Source organism: Hippoglossus hippoglossus, chromosome 17, assembly GCF_009819705.1.
Source record: "Hippoglossus hippoglossus isolate fHipHip1 chromosome 17, fHipHip1.pri, whole genome shotgun sequence".
NCBI classification, from domain to species: domain Eukaryota; kingdom Metazoa; phylum Chordata; class Actinopteri; order Pleuronectiformes; family Pleuronectidae; genus Hippoglossus; species Hippoglossus hippoglossus.
The window spans coordinates 11,700,926-11,722,865 of NC_047167.1; the positions used below are offsets into that span (position 1 = coordinate 11,700,926).

At 40.9% G+C, this 21,940-nt stretch overlaps 3 protein-coding genes across 4 annotated transcripts; 2 read left to right on the forward strand and 1 right to left on the reverse strand.

The window, feature by feature from the left end:
* Window positions 1-227: 227 nt before the first annotated feature.
* Window positions 228-9,645, reverse strand: mau2 (MAU2 sister chromatid cohesion factor). 2 transcript variants are annotated; one of them, XM_034614051.1, is made up of 19 exons: window positions 9,262-9,645; window positions 9,068-9,085; window positions 8,864-8,929; window positions 6,175-6,270; window positions 5,998-6,092; window positions 5,877-5,904; window positions 5,614-5,769; window positions 5,384-5,530; window positions 5,186-5,276; window positions 4,997-5,100; window positions 4,812-4,889; window positions 4,063-4,128; window positions 3,714-3,797; window positions 3,550-3,599; window positions 3,389-3,466; window positions 3,167-3,278; window positions 2,981-3,071; window positions 2,262-2,389; window positions 228-2,172 (listed from the first exon to the last, which is right to left on the reverse strand). In XM_034614051.1, the coding sequence occupies exons 1-19, from the start codon at window positions 9,493-9,495 to the stop codon at window positions 2,098-2,100; spliced, it is 1,797 nt and encodes a 598-aa protein (XP_034469942.1). In that variant the 5' UTR covers window positions 9,496-9,645; the 3' UTR covers window positions 228-2,097. The 2 variants fall into 2 exon arrangements, with proteins under 2 accessions (XP_034469942.1, XP_034469941.1); XM_034614050.1 differs by having other exon boundaries at window positions 228-2,389.
* A 407-nt stretch (window positions 9,646-10,052) lies between these two features.
* armc6 (armadillo repeat containing 6) lies at window positions 10,053-13,865 on the forward strand. The gene is made up of 8 exons (XM_034614053.1): window positions 10,053-10,180; window positions 10,381-10,522; window positions 11,425-11,510; window positions 11,594-12,164; window positions 12,287-12,432; window positions 12,511-12,642; window positions 12,779-12,916; window positions 13,008-13,865. The coding sequence occupies exons 2-8, from the start codon at window positions 10,402-10,404 to the stop codon at window positions 13,218-13,220; spliced, it is 1,407 nt and encodes a 468-aa protein (XP_034469944.1). The 5' UTR covers window positions 10,053-10,180; window positions 10,381-10,401; the 3' UTR covers window positions 13,221-13,865.
* An 888-nt stretch (window positions 13,866-14,753) lies between these two features.
* slc25a42 (solute carrier family 25 member 42) lies at window positions 14,754-21,288 on the forward strand. Its single transcript, XM_034613939.1, has 8 exons — window positions 14,754-15,123; window positions 18,430-18,591; window positions 18,843-18,954; window positions 19,112-19,137; window positions 19,388-19,554; window positions 19,890-20,006; window positions 20,305-20,456; window positions 20,715-21,288. Exons 2-8 carry the CDS (start codon window positions 18,511-18,513, stop codon window positions 21,038-21,040), a joined length of 981 nt encoding a protein of 326 aa, XP_034469830.1. The 5' UTR covers window positions 14,754-15,123; window positions 18,430-18,510; the 3' UTR covers window positions 21,041-21,288.
* The last annotated feature ends 652 nt before the right edge of the window (window positions 21,289-21,940 follow it).

Here is a 21,940-nt window from a genome sequence, read left to right on the forward strand (position 1 = left end):
TTGGTTTCTTGTGATTTACGTACCTGTTCTTTGCTTCGTTGCTCATAACCTTAGTTTTTTTGTGAATTCATATGACTCCTTCAGTGTGTTGGTTTTTCTTATTTATTTTGTGCAGACTATGCAATTATATAGATGCCATAATATCTGTATTTTCCCTACTATTGCAGACATCCATTGATTTCAATTACATTTGCCATAGAAATAACACTTGAAACTTGAAAGATCTGAAAACTGCACAGCAATGTCCGAACTAAATGAAAATAACTTTGATATCAATGCAGACATCACAGTGATAAGAGCTTAGATTTCATACTGTAAAATGACGCAATATACAAACACACAAATTTGATCTACCGTTTCATTTCAAATCAGTTGGATAGATTTTGTGACATCAAGTAACTGCATAACACGGAGCACATGCACCTCTCTGTATCTATTACCTTGATTCACTCTCTTTACGTGAACTCTCCTTGCTTTGTGTGTGTTGTCATGTTTTAAAGGCCAATTCAATATGAATAATCAAGTCATTCCACTTTTTAATTTTTATTGATAAAACGTGTGGAAAATATCAAACATTCCATTTATTTTACACATATTGTACAATGACAATAAAATAAATTGCATCCAACACTTTGTAAAGGAACAAACAAAACCACAAGTACCGTGGATTAAATTAAAATGTACCTTACCAACAATAGGGTAACTGTAAACTGAAAATCCTGCCAGTTATGAAAATCAACAGCAAAGAACAAAAGCATCTGATGTAACTGAAGGCTACATTAAGTGGATGGAGGATTATGCTGCCCTCATGTGGAAGAAATTAGTGTAACAGGAAGAACTGAAGTGAGAAAAATACAATTACTCCAAAGTGCTTATAATACATAAACATTTATGTTTCATCATGAAACAACGTGTGTGCAAACAGGTAACAGTCAATCTTATTTAGTAGAAATATTACTATTGTTACTAATTTCTTGACTCCAGGCAAAATGTGCACAGCTTATAAACATTACATCACAGTGAGAGTGAAATGCTAACAATCTAAAGGGAATTACTGTCAGGCAGCAGCATGGAGACTAAACTGCAATGTCAACAAATCACCTTCTGATGCATCACAGTCTCCAAACACATTAAAGTTCACTTTTCTTACCTTTGGGAACATTAATACACAGTGCTGGATGGTTCCAGTAATTAAATCTTTTATAATTTTTACTTAGTGTTGATCTCAGCTTTGCGTGAAGACTCACATTTGTTATGTACCTGTGCAGCTCAACCACCAAATACACACCAAATTACCACTACACTACATTAAGATCATTGCAGATATATAGTATACTACATATCCAAATGTGCCCTAACTAATACTGTGTATCAGAACTGGTCCAACAGACGCGGAATTCATGAACAACAATAGACTGCCGTGGAAATATGACACAATCTATTTTTAAAATCTGTGTTTTCTCCGATTTTTTAAAACATTACAATAAAAATACCCCCGGGAAAGAGTTAAAAGATCAGCTTAATCAGCAGCAAAAATCAGACAAATTTTAAAGCGTAAAGGTTTGACATTTTCAGGAACATGCTTCTTTTCTTGAAGAGTTGATGAGAAGGTGGATCCGACTCTGCATCTGTTTCCCTGTTTCCAGTGTTCATGCTAAGCTAGCTGTCTGCTGGCTGAAGCTTCATATCCACCAAACAGACAGAAGAGTGGAAATCTACTCAACCAACTCTCAGCATGAAAGCGAATGCGCCTCTTCCCCCTAAATGTCGAACTTTTCCTTGAATTTTTCCTTTTACAGCTGGTAGAAACAAACTATTACAACCACTCCAAAGTGTGCCAGTGTAATAAAAGTGAGCCCATGACCCCTTTGCTTTCTGAAAAATATTCAGTTACTGAAAATCATTGAAAGTCATGATGCCCCAGTGCCCCAAATAATGCACTGAATGGAAGCCTGCCAGATGACACAGTGCAGTATTCCCTGTTTCAAATTTTCCTCTTACCCCTCCTCTATAATGCATTTCCCCATTTTCTGTTCATGTCTTCTCTCCAGCTGCTCTTCTGCGTCTCCTCTCCCCTGTCAGGGTGGGGTGTTGATCTCAGAGCAGGCTGGCCAGGCTGGTTGTAGGTCCATTCTGAGGCTGAAGCTGCACAGGGGGGAGGCCGTCTGTCCACTGCAACAGAAACGCATTACAACATCACTCTCTTTCACAGGGTGAGCCGACTCACTGTTTACAAGCTGCCTGACTGATATTGTGCTTACACTGATGAGGTTGTGTTCAGGGAGGCTGCAGGCTGCCATGTGGTCCTGCAGGAGCTGCTGGGAAAAGTTCTGGTGCATCTGAGCCGCCTCGTGGGCGTCCATGGTGTTTCCACAAGCTTTGTTCAGATCTGCCGAGGAGCAGAGCACGGTGAACACTAAGGACCACAGCAGCAGTTTTATATTTGCTGATTGTAGATTTGTTTTTATAGTTCAGTTGTAATTGGCACTGTGGTGTATCGATATTACTACTGGATGACTACTAGGTGTCTCTGCTTCCTCTACAGGAGATCTCTTGCGGAATTTTGATGCACAATGTTTAGTTTGAAAAAAAACCTGCTCCTGTAACAAAAAGTTCCATTCATGTTTTTGATAGCAAAAGTGTGTTTTTTTTCTTCTTTACTCTAAATACACCCAGGTGATACTATGGTGTCTCTGGGTGGCCAAAAAAGCCAAAACATAAAACAACAAAGCCGGTTTCAGACATGAACTCCAGAAAATGTTCTGACAGCACATGACCATACTGTAGATTTATGTCATAAGGGAACATTCTCTAAGCTTTCCTCTTGCGCCCCCATTTGGCCAAAATATAAACTTATCTTATCAAATAGGCAGACTGCAATGAAAGTTGTGAATTCCACCAGTGATATCAGTTAATTATTATTTAATTGACAAGCTAGGAGTGCCAGTCAGGTTTGTACTAGTGTGAGTAACAGCTGTACCTTTGAGAAGAGAGGAGGACCACAGCTGCACAGACATGTCTGGGATCTTGCTGGCAAGCTGCATGGCAGGAACCACCATGTTGTTACTTTCCTGGACAAAATATGGAACCAGACATGAAGCCAAGATCACATAAGACATCGGTACCACTGTATGTGGTGGAAAAGATGGTGTATTTGTGGCCTCACCCTGTGGTTGCCCAGGACCAAAAAGATGTGGCCCAGTAACACGAGCGAGCAAGCTGTAAGCCGGTTTAGATCCTCGGCGTTAGACATCTTCAGGGTCTCCCTTAGAAATCTTCTGTTGACACAAGTTTACATTTAAAGCTTATATCTTATTCTAAACTTAGGCACAGAGCATCAACACATAATGTTAAGTTTATATTGCTCAGAGCCTGCAAGTGTTCTTACTTGGCCTCGTTGTAACGTCCCTGGAAGAAAGACAGGAGCCCTCTGATGTAAAATGCTGCCGCCCGAAGACAATGAGAGCTGAGGAGGTCAAGGTTACATTAATTTAAACTTATGGTTAGAAAAACATGTAACATACATAACATATGATGTGATATTGTTACCCGACAGGAAAGTTGTGATCAGGATTAATCCTCTCCAGAAGGGTGAACAGCTGATGATTAGTAAAGGAAAAACATATATTACATATATATATATATATATATATAATATTTATATATATATTTGTAAATGTTAAACCGCTGGGAGAAGGAAATAGCAAACTGACCTCTTGATGTCTGTTGCCCTCCCGGATGTAGACGCTGGCCAGGTTGGTCACAATGAACGTCCACAGCTCCTGGTGCGTGGTCATCTAACGGAAGGAAAACAGAGAGATTGAGTCGTCTAAAGCTTTTTAGACCAAAACTAAATGGCCAAAACTATTCCTTTTTTGAGAATATCACATTTATTGCTGTCACATGATTTACCATGTGTCTACAAAATGTTTACAGAAAACAATACAGACTTGTTTAAGGATAAAGACAACTTATTTCGATGTTGACTGGGTTTCAAAGCTCTGGATAAACTCGAGGGGTCCAAGTTACAGACAGAGGAAACAGGGAGGATGTAAAGCTCACCTGAAGAGCGGCGGTGAACTGAGCCTCAGCGTTATCCATGCAGTTCACTGAGATACAGTAGAGGCCCTGATACAAAAAAAGAGCAAACTGGTGTGAATGGTTCGTATGTGGCTCCGTGTGAATAGTTACACTGTTTAGATTTGATCCGTTAAGTTTTGGTTCCATGTTAGTATTAATATAGGGAGCAGACTAAATATTTTTGTGTGACAAACATATGTCCTGTCGTCATCACCTACGTGGGCTGTGTCCAAGTGTCTGACATCGGCGTGAATGAATGAACTGGTTGTTTTTGTGAATTTCGTTGCCACTGTAATATCATTATTGTGTGACTACCATCATGACCAACTTCAGGCACTTTACTCAACACTAGTTTGAATGCATCTAATAAATGTCCCCATCGTTCAAACATTATATTGTCTGAGACGCTTCTTCTTCTATTTGGTTTGGGCTAAAGTAAAAAGTCCGAGGGTCTGGATGAAACAAGTAAGGTGTGAATGACAAATGCATCTTGTCAACAGTGAGCAGTTCTACTTCACACACATCTTCAACAAAATCATAAATGAGAAAAATAGTAAATGCTCAAACGTGTGTGAGCAGAAGTTTGCTGCACATTTTAATGGATACAGGAGCAAATTACTGACCTACAATTAATAGCAGAGAAGAAAATGTTGGTACCATTCTTAAACATGTTTCTTGGGCCATTTGTTTTACCATTAGACAGCTTGTGTTTCCTTTTCTCATTGACTTACCAGCAGTGTGTGAAGCTGGGCAGCATGATTTGTAAATAACCTGGGAGACTGTTGGCAAAGCTGACAAACCTGAGAAATCTAAACATAAGACACAAACGCAATCTTAAACAAGACAGACAGCCCGCAGAGTAAACTGTTATTATAAAATCTAGGCTTCTGTTTTCACAGCTGATGTTATGTGTCACCTCTTGTAAAGCTGTGGCCTTGTGTCCAGTGACGAGCCGACACATGATGATGTGCTCCAGCAGGATGACTTGGAATGTGGACAGGATGGGGCTGCTGTCCAGCACTTTGAACACATACAGACAGATCAGAGATGATTCAATACCACTGTCAGTGAGAAAACATTAGTGAGAGGATCTCTGCAAACTTACTCTTCAGCTTCTCCAGCTGCATGAGAGCTTTGTCTGTGTACTTCTGGGCTTTCTCCAAGTAACCAGCCTGCATGGAGTGCATCACCGTCACCTTTTTGTATTAAGAAAAAACAAAAAAACAAGACATGTTGTATTGCATTTGCACAACACAGGAAATCACCATCTTTTAAGATGATATGCACTGTGGCAAAATCTCACCATGTACACAAGCACACACATGTGTTCTTTGGGCAGCCAGTGAAAGAGAGCTGCTGGATTAGTGGGAAGGATCTCATCATCATTGAGACTGGAGATGGTCTGGATACACTGCTGAAGCTGCTTCAGACATGGCTTCACACTCTTCACCTAAACACAAGATATAGACAAATAAGTGTGGACATTAGCATGACATTTGTTACCAATAATGAGACATATAGATACGGCTGTACCTGTCCAGCATCCAGGTAGTGTGTGACCTGCAGCACGAGGAAGAAAACTCTGAGGGACTCCTTCTGAATGGGGTTTCCCTGCCAGTTCTCCACAATGGTCCCACACAGCGTCAGCAGTGGATGCACCTCACTCAGCTTACGCTCCATTAGCAGCAACTGCAAAGCCACAGATGCATTTATGCATTTGACAGAATTGCATCAACAGTAAACAACACAAATAAAATGAAATGTGTATTTAATAAGCAGAGGAATTTTAAGCTTACCATTCCTTTACTTAATAAGAACAGAGCTCTGTAGAGAAACGAGAACAACATCCAATGTCATGTGAGAGAGTAAGCATTAAGACATAGATCGATAGAAAACACCCCAGTGTGATCTTGTCACCTTGTGTACTCTGATCCCATGACTCTTGCATATTCTGCTCCAACTCCGAGGAGGTCACACGCAGACACCAAGTCCTTCTCCAGTGCATGCAATTGCTGCGAAAGAAGCAGTGCACATCAACGCTTCAAATACATTTATCAGACAAAAATAAGTTTGTAACACATGATATTTTCTTACTGCCAGCTGAAAAAGCAGTCTGCAGTGCCAGTAGGGGGTTTGCTGAGAGATCTGGATTGCCTTCCGCAAAACAGGTTTGGCCGAGTCCACCAAGTTCTTGAAAAGAGAAGAAAATAGTTTAACAAAGACAGAAACAAGTCACCTCTGCTACAGAGAGTACATTAATTCACGCTTGCATTTAGATATAATGATGGAACATGCTTTTCCTCCCTTCCTCTCTTTCTGCGGGTATCTCTGACTCCAGAACTGCAGGATCCAGATCTGACACTACTTGACGATTTAGGGCCCAAGCACCGACAGTGCGAAGGCCCTATTGGTTTTCGTTCAGCCTCCCCTAAAACGCAGCAATTCCGTCTGGTTTAACCGATCTTCACGAAATTCGGTACACACGTGTATCATGACCGGACGAAAAAAAGGTCCCTGCCACCAATTTGATTAACGCAGTAGGAAGTCGGCCATTTTGGATTTTGTGGCCATTTTGGCTGTTTTACACTTTGTCAGAAGGGCCTCAAGACATGGATGAAGTCTTTTTGAAATTGTGAGCTTTTGTCGAACACTACGTTCGAGGCGAGGTGTCAAATTTCAATGTGTCGCTGTGACACATGAAATTGCTGTAACTTCAGTGTACATTGTTTAATCTCCCTCAAATGTCATGTGTGTAACAATAGCCCCCCCCCCCCCCCCCGAAGACATTCATATGGTTTTAAGGAATGGGCGTGGCAAAATAGCTGAATAGTGCCCCCTAAAGAGCAGCCCTAGCACCATGTATGGTGTTGTGTTTTGACAAACTCCTCCTAGGGAGGAGCTTTCATCAGATCTACTTTAAATTCAGTTAGTGTCATCGCAACTCTATGGAGATTAAAAGCTATTAAAAGTTTTAGTGTATGTTACACGGTGTGACCGTGGCGTGGCACGAAATCTGATGATGGCCAAAAAAGAGGGATTTATTATAACTCCTCTGTGCATTGTCCAATCAGACCATGGTCAGAATTGTGACATTTCCTCAAACCGTGTAAACATTGAGGTGCGGCGAAGGCTGATCCTTCGTCAAAGGAGACTAAGCTGTCATAACTCCACTGTGCATTGTCCAATCAGCACCAATATTCTGTCACATGTTCAGTGTCCCAGCCTGAACAGCTCCATATGTCAATATTAACTCAGGGTCATAGCGCCATCTACTGATTTGTCATGAAACAGTAAAGATTATTTTTTTTACTCCACTGTGCACTGTCCAATAAGCACCAAAGGTTTCTCCTTTGATCACAGTCCCAGCCTGAACAGCTCCATATTATGTCAAAATTAACTCAGGGTCATAGCGCCATCTACTGATTCGCCATGAAACAGGACGTCTTTTAAAAATTCACTGCACATTGTCCACTCGGCCCAAAATTGCTCAGGCTTCATCAGAGCCCCGACCTTAACAGATCTATTAGTCTGTATGTTATGCTAGTGTTACCTACTTGCAACAGGATGTAAGCCTCATTTTAAAACTTGAATTCGATCTACATGGGGCCTGCACTTGATGGCTTGGACCGAATAGTTTGTGTTTGTTCGATTCACTCTAGAGTTTATGAGACACATGTAACATAACGTGACCCACAAAGTCAGGACTTCAGTGTTAAAGTGAGTGGAATGATCCGGAGTCATGATCCGACATCATCAATTAATAACACATGCTCAACATTTCTTCAGCTGTCCCACAAGCACAACTAAGTGTGGAAGCTCAAAGCCCAGAGAACAATGCATGCAAAGCACAACCTGAAGATCTGGGATTGAATCTGGGGGCAGATCAAAAATCAGGAAGAAATGTTTCAAAACTAAACAAAGAACGTCGAAAAAAAGCAATGCCTGCAAGTAAATATACTCCCTGTGAACTGACTAGCATTACTAGAAAACAAAATGAAAGAATCAAAGATGCCAGCTGTTCAGAATTTCAGATCAAGAAACTGCAGTCTATGAGAACTAAATATAACCAAGACTGCCATTACCGTAAACAAAAGCTGTTATCATCAAAACATCATTATACAGATCCTTGTGTTAAAGGCAAAAAGATATCATACAATGTCAGAAGATACAAGACAAATCCTGAATTTCAGGAGACTAAGAAAAAATACATCACTTTAAAATATGCACGTGACCAGGACTACAGGGAAGAACAGAAAACGTACATCACATCAAGATATGCACGTGACCAGCTTTTTTAAGCGGGCCAGTAGACCCGCTCATTCTCTCATTCTCTCTCTCTCTTTTACTGGTGCTGCTATCATTAATAAAACCATTACAACTGTAAGTATTAATCTTATTATTTTCATTATAAGAACCAGTCTGGAGGAACTTAAATATAATGGTTACACAACTGTTCCTGCTCCCCCCACACACCCCTCTCTTCTGTCCTCTTTCTTCCACCCACCTCTCCTATCTCCCTCATTTCTCTCATCTCACCCTAACCAGTCGAGACAGATGGACACCCACATTGAATTGAAAGTTCTGCTAAGATGTCCTATCTATCCACAGTCGCCAATGCTTGCTCGTTGTGGGAACTGTTTGGTCTCTCTATAATTTTGTATGGTCTCTCAATCCAACTGTGTCACGTTTCCTTGATATAATGTATGTTGTGATCTGGCACTACACAAATGAAATGTAATTGGAATGCTTATTACAATGCATTATAACTACGGAATGTAGCTACCTGTTGACAGTAGAACTCCGACAGAATACTTGCTGCTTCAAACTTGACATCTTCAAACTGAGAGATCTGACATTGATCATTAAGGATTTTTCTTCTGCCTCAGTTTTACCTGAATGATAAATCCTGAACCAGAGCATGTGCATGGTTGTCAGTAGTCTGATATCAACATGCACATGCCCCCATATCATTCAGAAAAAAGGATACTTGTTGTGATATGAGCCACTGTGGATAGAAACAGAAAAATAAATGTTAACAGTCCGCATCACACTGTGCACCATCTTAGACAGGGTTAGATAAAGAAAGCACTAAACACTGGAGATGTTCCACATGTTTATCATTGGTCAGTGACTCATTGGACCACAGCAGGGGGTCCCACTGTGTGGCTGAAGGCTGCTCACCGCTTTCTCCAGGTGAGTCTGGGCCAGCTCACTGTTCTTGGTGTGGCGGTACAGCACCGAGCCCAGCTGCAGGTGTGTCCGGGCCTCGACCCTCGGGGGCGGCTTGAACTGAAACACCGCCTGCAGACAGTGGACGCACAGGCGGATCTTCGGGGGGCTCGACGTGCGGAAATGTTCTGCAAAACCCAGCAGGGCCAGGTACCAGGGCCCCGGTGCCTCTGGGCTGGCTTCCATCTTAACTTGTCCACAGTCAAAGCAACAACAGGAAGAACCGGTTCCCCTCTGGACTGATGTCCTCCGGCCCCGGTCCTCAGCTGCAGGTGGCTGCTCCTGGGGTTTCTGCTTCACTCATGGACTCTAATAGCGCCAAGTTAGCTAGAAGAGAATAACATCCGGTTTGTATTTTCAAAATAAGATGGTATGCGTAACATTCAGTGTTACGTTATGTGTAATTCCGGTTAATACCGTGACTTAACTGCAACATTAAAGACATTAAAGTCAATTTAACCTTTGCGTCCAAATGCCTCATTTACTTTAAAGGGAAAGTCGCTAAAATAAAGCTTTCACCAAAAAGCACATGGTTGTTTTCTAAGTTATATACAGCAACGACGCAGTGCCTTTCTTTTTTATATAAAACATATTGTCATTTCCTTATTTGCGTTCATTCCCACGCTATTTCACCGCTAGAACTGAATTCGTTGAATTCGGGTTAAACCGGAACTAGTGTCGCAGTCTATGTTCTAACCGAGCCAATGTATGCGTGGGACTGTTTTTGCGGAGTTTGCTATTCACTTAAATGTTTCCCCCTTATCACGCCCGGCGTAGAACAAGTCACTACGTAATATTCGTAAATCGACAGCGGCGGTCGCTTTATTCACAACAGTGGTGCAGTGTGACACTGGGCGGTGGTAGGTAGCAGGTACGTGACTAAACGTGTGTCTCTTACGTTGTTTTATTTAGTGGAAACATTAGAATAACGTTACGCAGAGGACACTGTACATGTCAGCAGCGACAGTCAACAACAGGAGGCGAATCAGAGCAATATCCACATGCTAACTGTAGCCAGCACTAGCTGTCTTCCTCATCTTTTGACAACTCCTTTGTCACGCTTCCTTCCAGGCTATAAAACAAGGAGGCAAGATGTCGATACGCAGGATCACCCAGGAGACGTTTGACGCCGCGGTCAGAGAAAACATGGAGGAGTTCGAGATGGAGCCTGACGAGGCCCTGAAGGATGCTGTGGAGCAGTTTGATTCTCAAGGTAAATGTCACAGAAACGACTCGTGTATTGTTTCTGCACAATATCAGCGTGTTCATCTCTGCTTTGCACGGACGGAGAAGGGAAATCAACGATGGACAGATCATAATATCTGCTGAATTATTTATCATGGCAGAGGATTGGTCTCTGGTGACACATCAAACCGGTGCCTTGAGGTCTGATCCTTAATGTTCATATCTGAATAACATGAACTGAGACAACACTCACCTTTTTGGAAACACTGTAACAAATGTCTTTGTCTTTTTTAATCCCTGAGGATTTGTAAAGTGTGATGATTGTATTTCTTTTATCCTGTATTTCTGTAATTATTTATTTTATATTTCCATACTGTTATGGACCTATGAGTCTGAAGTAAAGGTAAAAAAACTAATACATATAAACTGTTTTTGCAGTTTTTTAAATTGCTTGTATTCCAAAAATGACAACAGTTGTTGAACGAATACTTTGGTCAATCTAAACTCTCTCAGTAGCCTAACAAACTTCAATCTACTATTAAGGGGAATTTAAGTTGATGAAGTATTAAACACTAATAATTTATCTCCTTCATACTTGACGTCTGTCTTGAATGAGTGACCTACACACAAAATTAGACTGCATTGAGATGGATTGGATATTTACATTCAAGTTGTTATCATTTTCCACATAGTGTGTAGTTTTGAATAAGGTATCACACTCCTCCCGGCTGCATTCACAAGTCCTTTTGTCATGGTTACTGTACACTATTGAGTTGGTAGTTGCTTTATTTATTTATATATAAATAAATATATATATATATATATATATATATACATACATAAATTGTTTATATCTCAACCTTTCCTGTCTTGTACTTGATATTGTATTGTGTGTTAACGCATTAACCCCATTCTGCTCTGTGGATGCAGGCGTGGACCTCAGTTGCATACTAAAAGCTGTACCCACTGCGTCATCTGATGAGAAACCAGAAGAGAAAACACATGAGGTCTTACAGGTCAGCCCTGGCATGTTTGGTAAAAAAAGAAACTGCTTATTTCAAAGTATTACTTGTAAACAAATCTAATATTTCACTTGCAGGCTTTGGATTCTCTCCGAATTGGAAAAGACTCTTCTGGAGTGATGGAATGGACATCAGACATAAAGTGCTTCACTGAACAGTGCTTACTTGGATTTGCCCAGAGGTACCTAGCTGCCCAAAAAGACGCCTACCCCATTATCCTCTGCTACTGCAAAAAGAGTTTAGAGGAGCGAGAGGCTGCGCTGGCAGCTCTTTCCGCTCTGGCTGCTCTGACAGATGGACAGCCAGACTTGTTGGATGCGGAGGGCAAGAAGTTTCTTTTGGACGCCCTTAAAAAGTACCAGGCAGATTCCTCTGTGACACGTGTAGCCATCTGCGCTGTGCGTCACTGCTGTTTGAAGCATGAACAGAACAGGCAGGATTTGGTAAAAGGCAGAGTCCTGCCCCTGCTGATCGCTGCCGTCACACAACATAGTCGATGTGCAGAGCTGGTGAAGGAGGCCTCTGCAGCTCTCAGGGTCATGACCTTTGATGATGATGTCCGAGTTACGTTTGGGAATGCTCATGAACATGCCAAGAGTATTGTTCTTGAGAACAAGGGACTGAATGTCTTAATTGAGGCTGCAAAAGGTAATACGGGCTGGCTCATTTGAGGGGGTTATATTTATAACTTAAACTACCATGTTTTTTTCTTAATCAGATTCTGATCTCATGATTGTAACTTCTTTATTTTTCACATTCCTCCCTCACAGCTCACCCTAATAATTCTTCTGTTCTGGCTGAGCTCTGTGCAACCTTGTCCCGTCTGGCTGTGAGGAATGAGTTCTGTCAAGACATCTGTGACATAGGAGGATTGAAATTCATGATGACGCTGCTCGCAGACAGCTATGAGACAGCGGTATTGTACAAAAACACAAGGGGCACAAACTGATTCAACTTCCATGTTCCGCTCACTGAACTTGTTTTCCTCTTGCAGGAGTTGGTTCGGCAGGTCATGAACGCAATAAAAGCTGTAGCAGGAAACGACGATGTAAAAGATGCTGTTGTTAATGCAGGAGGAGTCCAGCTCATTGTTATCGCCATGAACAGACACATAAGCAACTCAGCTGTGAGTCTAATGTCATACTTATGGATTTGATAGATAATTAACCGTAGCCCCAGTAAATACATTTTTAATCATAGATTGTTTTTTGTTGTGTAAAAATACATATAAATCTGCAATAAAAAAAAATGTTTTTCTGTAGGTGTGTGAAAGTAGCTGTGCGTGCCTCGCTGTTCTTGCTTTGCGTAAACCAGACAACTGTCAAGCCATCATGGAGAATGGAGGTGCCTTGGCTGCGGTGGAGGCCATGAAGGTTCATACAAATGCTGTTAATGTGCAGGTAATATGCTCTCATTAATTGATATGCTCACTTGAAAGAGGCCCTGTGACTTTGTGCTAAGTCTATCTCTGTTTCCTTTCTTTATGATCAGAAACAGGCTTGTAATCTGCTGAGAAACTTGGTTTCACGCATGGAACACTACACAAAACCAATCCTGGAGATGGGAGCGGAGGCTCTGATTATTCAGGCAATACAAAACCATCAGGACTGTGGTGATCTGGGTAAAGCAGCCCTCAGAGATCTGGGATGCCATGTGGAGCTGCGAGAGCTGTGGACTGGCAAACATGGCAGCCTTAAAGACTGAGAGAAGAGGAGAGCATCATTGAACACCTCCACTCTGACAATTAGTTTACCTGAAATAAATTTTTAAGAAGGAATCATGTCAGAATCATGGTATACATATAGCAAACAGATACACCTACCTAGCTAGACACATTTGTACGGACTAGTCATTGTAGAAAATGCTTGTGAGCAATGCGAACAACCAAGTCAACAGTTCCACACCCATTGCTATTAATATATATATATATATATATATATATATCTTACATTTTCCAGTCCTTTTTCTGTTTTCGATTGAAAGGAAAATGCCATTGTAGTCCTGATGTACTTGTCTTGTTTGCTATTAATATTTGTTCAAATTTTATGAATGCATTATTCATTTTCAGAAAGTTGCGTTATGTGTAAACATTACCAAACAATGGGTAAACAAATGTATTTGCTGCAATGCAAATAGTTTAACTGCATTGTTTTGGGCAGATTGCATTCCCATGTTGACAGAAACTTTGAAGTGTATTTATTGCCTTCTGTGTGCACTATAACAAAACATTTCCTTTTTTTGGTTTTATGTTTGTTTATGCATTCTTACTGTGTAAAACTGAAGTCTCTGATATTTAGACCAATCGGGGAGGACTTTGTATTCTGCATGACTCTGATAAAATTCAACCTTTACATTACTGTGTGGCTGTGTGTATATCATGATTGGTTGTACCTGGGTCGAAATTTACTTCTAGTGTATTTTTTATAATCATTAGTTATCTATCTAAAAAATATGAACGCAAGATCAAAACATGTTAAAAGGGTAGTTCACCCAAAAATGAAAATTCACTCATCTACTCTACTTTGCAGATGGAGGGGTGGGAGTTTTGGAGTTTCAGGGGTAAACAGCGTTGCAGCCAAATCCAATCCAATAGAAGTAACTGGGGATCGATTTTTCCAAACGTATAAAAAACAAGTGTCTGTTAGTTCGACTCGAAACGAGGACATTAAACCATGTTTTAGTCTGAATGTCCGTTGTGATCCATGGATGAACGCGGCTCTGGAGGAGGATATCAGAGGATACTTAGACTAAAAACATTGTGTAAATGATGCCATTTCGAGTCGAATGTTAATGTCGGGGCTTACGGACACTTGGGTGACACCTCAGGGGCAGTGTGGAGGCATCTTGTTTTTTTTCTGCTTTTTTATACGTTTGAAAAATAGGTCCACTGTGTTGGATTTGGCTGCAACACTATTTACCCCTGAAACCCCAGAAGTGTTTTGTGGACTCAAACACTTCACCCCTCCATCAGCATAGTGGCGAGTAGATAATGACTGGATTTTCATTTTTGGGTGAACTATCCCTTAAAGGTGATTATTTTAAACACTTCACTAACATGTAAAATAACAGTAAACAATAATCTTTTAACCAAAACCATTTCGCAAACTAAACCAAAAGATATAACCACAACATAAATACATGATCTTTTAGACTCTGGGGAGTTTCCTGTTCACGCCCCTGTGAGCGACCTATCCAGGCACGCCTCCCCTCAGACTCCATTTCCCACAATGCCTCGGCGCTTGTCCTTGTCGGACCTCAGTGTGGCGGAGCTAACGTTCAGCGGTGACAGCAGCTGTTGGAGCAGCATGGACGATGCCAGTCCCCCGGAGTCTGTGTTGGGCCAACGAATCTCCTACGTGTTTAGAAGAAGAAGCGTTTAACGACAGGAGACATTGTTTTATTTTTATTTTTAATGGCGACTCAGCTGAATTTCTAGACTAATAATAACGTTAGTGTAGCGGGGAAGCTAACAGCTAGCTAACGTTACTTAACCTGGAATTTGGCTCACTCAGGAACAAGAACCTGCTAACCAGTCTATCTGGAATAACTCTGGATCTCTAAGCAGCAGGAAACCCCAGGTGTCTGAGCTGGTGTCAGACTGGGTGAGGTAAGAGAAGCAGCGACAGGTCACTGTGTGTTTGTTTGTGAGTGGGTAAGTTTGGTCAGGTCTGGTGCTGAGAGAAGCCTGGAGACTGTTTGATCATTGATGAATGTGCAATTCTTTACTGAACTGTAACATTGCTCTTATACCGTGTCCGGTTTAATGCACATAACGTGACTTACAATCCAAGTACAAGATATAATATTACAAGGTAAACGATACAAGGAAACAAGGCTGTTCCAAAACCATTACTTAACAATAACAAAAAAACAGTCAAACGACCATGAGGTGGATCTTATGTCCTTCATTTCAACAGCAGTAATGAGTTCTGTCCTAGTAAATCGACAGTAAATGTATTATTTAACTCATTTATTAAACATCATTGTTAAATGTGATGGTTTGCTTCCTCTTTCTTTCTTGTCATGATAAATAAAACCTGTTGTATATAAATATATATTGAAGATCTCATCCTGAGCATCGTTTCCTCATTCTCTCTTAATTAAATTAATTTATTGACAAAATAATCCAAACAACACACAAATGATGGTTGGATCCGACCTCAAAATGCATTATAAGCCTCTCAAATGCAGCATTTCTTGTGTAGCTCTTCATTAATAATGAATTGGTTAGTCATTTTATTATGTTACTCATCTTGTATCTCCTCTAGAGCTGGGCAATAAAACATTATCATCTAGAATGGCACTCTCACCCAAAAGTCCCCTTATGAAACCAAATCCACTACATCTGGATTTTAATTTTGATCTGCACGAAGTTGCACACGCTCACAAGTATCAGCCCCTGAAACACTCTTGCCTCTCTTCACCAAGATCTATAAATGATTATCTGAGAAATCAAGGAAAGTTTTGAAAAACTATAGATCTAGCGAATTATAAAAAAAAGTGATACAATAAATCCCTACATCCTCCTTCTGATTGGGATCTGCATTCAAATGTTATTGTTTCTACCCTGACCAATACTATGTCCTTCCACCAAGTTTTATAGTAATCCACCCTTTACATTTGTGTAATCTTGCTCATAAAACCATCAGACCAACAAATAGACAGGGGTGAAAAGATAGACGGGGGTGAATGTATTGTTTTGGGTCTGGAACATATCGTCTGTAGAGGTGTGACTTATAGGCTGCATCCTAAATGTCTTGGAGAGGAAATAATATCATGTATGGTTAGGGTGTTGTGTCAGTCAGCTGAGTTCTTGGAACAAAAGACAAACCCAGTTAACCCAGAGTAGAGCGAAAGGTCACCATAGAATTCAGGTGATCTCAGGATCAAATTGTGCAAGACATGAATAGACAATGGGCTCACATGCTAGACAGTGGGTGCACCGTGAAGTTGATGTTGAGCTGTAACCTAGATTGAAATGTCTACTGTAAGCATGAACTCAGAAGTTATTAAGTAAATTTCCATTCCAATACCAATATAAAAAACGTCAAATATTTGTTGATATAATGCTTATATATCGGACAAGCACAGTGAGGAGGTATAACGCATAATTAATCGACCACATATCTGTAAAAAATTGTCGACTGACATAAATGTTTTTTATCTTGATATAATTTTTGGACATATTGCCCAACACACACATGTTATTGGTGACGGTCAGTTATTATTGATACTAACACATTCTGAAACATCCCAGTTTCCTGGTACACTGGTGTTTTACTAATGGTCATTAGGTAACCCAGTTGAAAGGACACGTTGGTCCCAGTAGTTTCTTAAAACAACAAGTCAGTACACAAGAAGACATTGCTGTGTATGTATCACTTTTAATCCACAGGGACGCTGTGTGTCTAGCATGGGAATGTGCTGTTGAATAACAGATGACACGCGAGGCAACCAATCAGAGCTGGCAGTCAAGAACAAGGAACTGTAAAATGATATGCAGGGGAAAGGGGGCTGTGGGGAGGGGTGAGGGATGGATTGTGGGTGAGAACAGTGGGTGAGGTGAAAGGGGTCTAAATGGTCATTTGAGGATCTGGCTTGAAGCCCTATTGTACCTATGCCAATATTGGTTGCCCTTGACAACATGGCTTTTCCGCAGACTCCCCGTTTGCTCTCTTGTCTCTCGCCTATCTCCCCCCATCTCACTTTGATTGATTCTCCTCACTGTTCACTTCCTTGAACTCTGGGATTTCTGAGTGGATCTTTTCCCAATAACATGTGATTATTTAACTTAGTGAAGTATTAAAACTATGGATGACATAATTTCATGGATGCACATTGAATCATTTTTGTAAACACCTAAAGGCTTATTTATCCCTTTTCACAAGCACATATATCAAACAGTTTATGTGTTAAGGTCACAGTAATGTCAGTTTACTGGATTATAATGTACAATATTATGATATTAAACAGTTAAAAAAGTTAGATAACATTTTTTATTGTTTGACTATGTGGCAGACATAAACCGAGTCTGGAAAACGCTGCTTTATAAACTCAATCTCAAACAAATGTATTTCTTCCCACACAAAATTCCGAACACAGATTCAGTTGTTTACATTGTTTATTTGTTACAAAATGATGAATTAAAAAAGTAAATAGTATGTTAATCGGGCATGTCGAATATTATTGCCGCTCTAATTGTGACTGTGATTTAAAGTTGGTTGGTTTGAACAGTGACTGATTGTGAAACGGTTTTTGGGGGCGGTTTATTTAACATTGAACCAGAGAGCCCATTGTGGTTAAAGGTTACATGAATAGCTGATTTGTCTGATAAAATGATTAGCTCATTGAAAAACAGAGTAGACATCTTTTTGTTTTGTCAGGGTAATGACATTGCCCTGGGTGTTGCTCTTGCTCAGAGACTGTTGTGATTGTACAAAGAAGTGGTAACACTGTAATCTGATATTTTAGCGAGGGAGACTCTTCAATGGTGTTCTTGTAGTTTTTGTTTGCTGCTCAGATGACCTTTATAGCTGTGGTAGTCGGTTACTGTATGGTAACTGGATTATTCTCCAGGTAACCATTTACTCAAGGTGGGTATTTACACTTTCTTGTTGAAGGATAACTTACTTGCTGACATGACACAGATGAAGTCAGCAGAGAAATGCAATGTAACAAAAACTAGATCAGATTTCTTGGTGCACAAGAAAACACGAGGAAGCTGCTCCAGAGTTTAAATTCAAATGATCTTGTTTTGTAGACGATGCTTGCAGTTTATTTTAGTCATACTTGACTTAATGGCCTTAAAGGTTCAAGAGTCAAAACCAAGCCACCGGAATGTCTTGCTCAACTTCAAATTGTATATAAATGGACTGTTGATCCTCATTTAGGTCTCTCCTTGTCAACTGTGTAGCTCTCAGTGCCTGGTGTCGCCGCCCGTCCTGTGGTTGAATTCATGAGCGCGCTCAGTGACAGCTGTGCGTAGTCCTCGGGAATGGGGAATGGAGTCCAGGAACAACGGGCATCTCTTACACAAGGAGAAGTGCTGCCGCTGGCTTCCTCCAGTCAGTCAGAAGTGAGCTAACGTTTTACTTTACACTCTAAGAAAAATATCCACCTGATAAGAAAGTTCACGTTTCATTTTTTTGCATTGTAATTTTAATTTGTGAATTGGACTGAGCTGCTCAATTAACAATATCCAATTGAGACGCCAGCTCAGTGATCAACAGCATATCAAGACGTTTGTGCATGTGAGGATTCAGTGTCACAGGATTCACTGTGTTCGTGTTGGTGACCCCTTAAAGCAATTCCTCCATCTGTGAGCAGGGCCTGATGCACACTCGGACTATCCTCAACTCGCTCTTCTCAGGGGCTTTAGCAGGAGCTTTGGCCAAGACCGCTGTCGCCCCATTGGACAGGACTAAAATCATCTTCCAAGGTAAGTTGGACGCACGGTTGAGCTAAAACCGTTTTTAAGGTTACAGACGACCCAAATTAAATTCTATGGATTGTGTTTTCGTTGTTCTACAATAAGTGGACTATTTGAAATGAACCCTGTGTATTTAATTTATATTGTACGTTGTTTTGTTTTTCAGTGTCGTCAGCACGATTCTCTGCCAAGGTACGTTTGGTTTAAGGAACATTTTATGTCAGAGGCTTATTAAAACAATTTACTGCTTCTTAGTCACATGCAATAAATTGATTCACATCCACTGTAGTTAACTTAGTTTCTTAATTTAATTAATTAACTGATCAAAAGAACTTGCAGACACATACATACAGATTTGTGCCATAAACAAACCTAGATTATTATCCGCTCCATCTAAGTAAGAATGTAAAGTATGTGTTTATGTGTACACACTGACTTACAGGAGGCATACAGGCTGATATACCGCACCTACCTAAAGGATGGCTTCTTCAGTCTGTGGAGGGGGAACTCTGCCACCATGGTGCGAGTCATCCCATACGCTGCCATCCAGTTCTGTGCTCATGAGCAGTACAAGAGGCAGCTGGGAAGCTACTATGGCTTTCAGGGCAAGTAAGTGTCAGTTTATACTGGGAGATTTACTTCTTTTTCTAACGAGTTGGTCTCTGGTTTAAACGTGTATGCCTGGATTACTCCAATATTACCACCTGTAATAGTGTGACAAACAGTATCTAGCAAAGGAGAAAACAAGCAGTGTGATTGATGAGCAGCATCAGGGCTACAGGCGAGTGTTAATGGTGTAGAGTTCAAGGGAAAGACTGTAAACCTGTAATCTTGAGAAACTGATGAGTTTTTAGGGATTTAATCAATGTTCATGTTTTTCAAGATTTTCTACATGTTGTCTGAAGCATAAAAAACTCAACATTGACGCACATTTGCTGTTTCAGAGTCCTGCCTCCGTTACCAAGGTTACTGGCCGGATCTATGGCTGGTACAACGGCGGCCATGCTGACCTATCCTCTGGACATGGTGCGAGCTAGGATGGCTGTAACACCAAAGGAAATGTAAGTATATGGAACAGCTAAAACGCATCAACGACAAAGAATTAAGCTGAGATAAAATGTGTTCAGTATAACTTTAGAAAATCATCACAACATAAATTATTGTGAAATTTCAAATGTGTTAGGGGTTATGTTCTTTTCACTGACACTGATGACTTAAAAAAAAAAAAACATAACTGAAGTGGGTGAAACCTCCAAAATATCTCACTCAAACTGTTTTTCTGTTGCACAACACCTCGCCCAATTTTATCCAACTGCAATAAACAATTCTCAAACTTTGTTTTTGTATCCTCTGTTTTAGGTACAGTAATATCCTGCATGTGTTTGTGCGGATTTCTCGAGAAGAGGGCCTGAAGACGCTGTATCGAGGTTTTGCACCCACCATACTGGGTGTAGTTCCCTATGCTGGCCTCAGCTTCTTTACCTATGAGACACTGAAGAAGCTACATGCTGGTAATGCACCAACACTAACTCCATTTATCTACTATCCCTTAAGCTGCATTCTCTGGAGTTTTTACTAGGGGGCTGGCAGGAGAATCTCCAGGAAAATCTCTGCAGCCTCTTGTTTGGACATTTGCGTTCTCACATAAAGCCCCTCCGGATAATATCAAGAGATTATCCGGTGTCTGAAAGCGGCTTGAATGTTTATGTTGCATATGTGAATTTAAAAAAATTGAATTGCACTCCTTTACAACCTCCTCTCCCGTGTAGAACGCAGCGGCCGCCCCTACCCCTACTCGTACGAGCGCCTGGCGTTTGGAGCCTGTGCGGGTCTCATTGGCCAGTCGGCGTCTTACCCTCTGGATGTGGTACGACGGCGCATGCAGACTGCGGGAGTCACCGGTCACACATATGGCACCATCCTGGGCACCATGAGGGAGATCGTGTCTGAGGAGGGGGTCATCCGCGGACTCTACAAAGGTCTCAGCATGAACTGGGTGAAGGGGCCTGTTGCAGTGGGGATCAGCTTTACGACGTTTGACCTTACTCAGATTCTCCTGAGGAAGCTGCATCAGATGGGCTACACGTCTCGATAATAGCATATCGACTGATATGAAAAGAATTATAGTGATAATGTTTTTTTCCATATCGCCCAGCCCGACGTGGTACTGTGTACCTGTACACACTGTTGTCGTGTACATCTAAGTGCAATATGCTCAGTGATTTTATGTGTGTGGGTGCTGATAGGTTATTACGCTCTGTGCCCCTTGTGGACCAGGCCTGTGAGTGTATTTATCGATCAGAGAGTTCAGAGGTACACACACACACACACACACACACACACACACACACACACACACACACACACACACACACACACACACACACACACACACACACACACACACACACACACACACACACACACACACACTGATAACTCAACTGCCTTGTGTGTCCGCTTCCAACCGACACCCTCAAATGCAATGCAGGCTGCCACTCATTTCCTACTGACTTTTAACATCCATTTGGTTTGATAAGAGTAAATTGTGCCCTCTTGAGATTTGTTTTGATTTGTGTACATTTGTTTTATGGAATTATACCAAAGGTTAGGATGTGAGCTACCTTCAAGATTATATGATCTTAGTGATGTTAGTGCATATGAGCATAAAAGAGATAAAACCTTGCCCAGCACAGAGGTAACCGCATCTTTACTGCCAGGGCACAGTGAGTTATTGTTTGAGTTGAAGTTGTTTAAATCTCCGAGTCAAGTATCTTTAATGTAAAACTTTAATGTGAAACTTAATTTGCAGACTTTTAGTTGGAGTTAAGCTTCTGCACTGACATCAGACATCTATATTTAATGCCAGTGCCAAAAGTTATAACATTTAAAAAGTGCCCTATTATTACCTCTGCCAAGAAAGTTACGTTTTCATCCCTCTCCGTTTGTTTATTTGTTGGTTGGTTTCTTTGTTTGTTAGTAGCAGGATTACACT

Coding starts and splice junctions, on each gene's coding strand:
- mau2 (XM_034614050.1), bottom strand. CDS start 9,495: ATGGAAGCCAGCCCAGAGGCACCGGGGCCCTGGTACCTGGCCCTGCTG. Junction 4,129..4,811: donor CCCAGCTTCACACACTGCTG/GTAAGTCAATGA, acceptor TTTTTGTATCAG/GGCCTCTACTGTATCTCAGT. Junction 3,467..3,549: donor GATCACAACTTTCCTGTCGG/GTAACAATATCA, acceptor TGACCTCCTCAG/CTCTCATTGTCTTCGGGCGG.
- slc25a42 (XM_034613939.1), top strand. CDS start 18,511: ATGGGGAATGGAGTCCAGGAACAACGGGCATCTCTTACACAAGGAGAA. Junction 19,138..19,387: donor CAGCACGATTCTCTGCCAAG/GTACGTTTGGTT, acceptor ACTGACTTACAG/GAGGCATACAGGCTGATATA. Junction 20,457..20,714: donor ACTGAAGAAGCTACATGCTG/GTAATGCACCAA, acceptor TCTCCCGTGTAG/AACGCAGCGGCCGCCCCTAC.
- armc6 (XM_034614053.1), top strand. CDS start 10,402: ATGTCGATACGCAGGATCACCCAGGAGACGTTTGACGCCGCGGTCAGA. Junction 12,433..12,510: donor CAGACAGCTATGAGACAGCG/GTATTGTACAAA, acceptor TTCCTCTTGCAG/GAGTTGGTTCGGCAGGTCAT. Junction 12,917..13,007: donor CAAATGCTGTTAATGTGCAG/GTAATATGCTCT, acceptor CTTTATGATCAG/AAACAGGCTTGTAATCTGCT.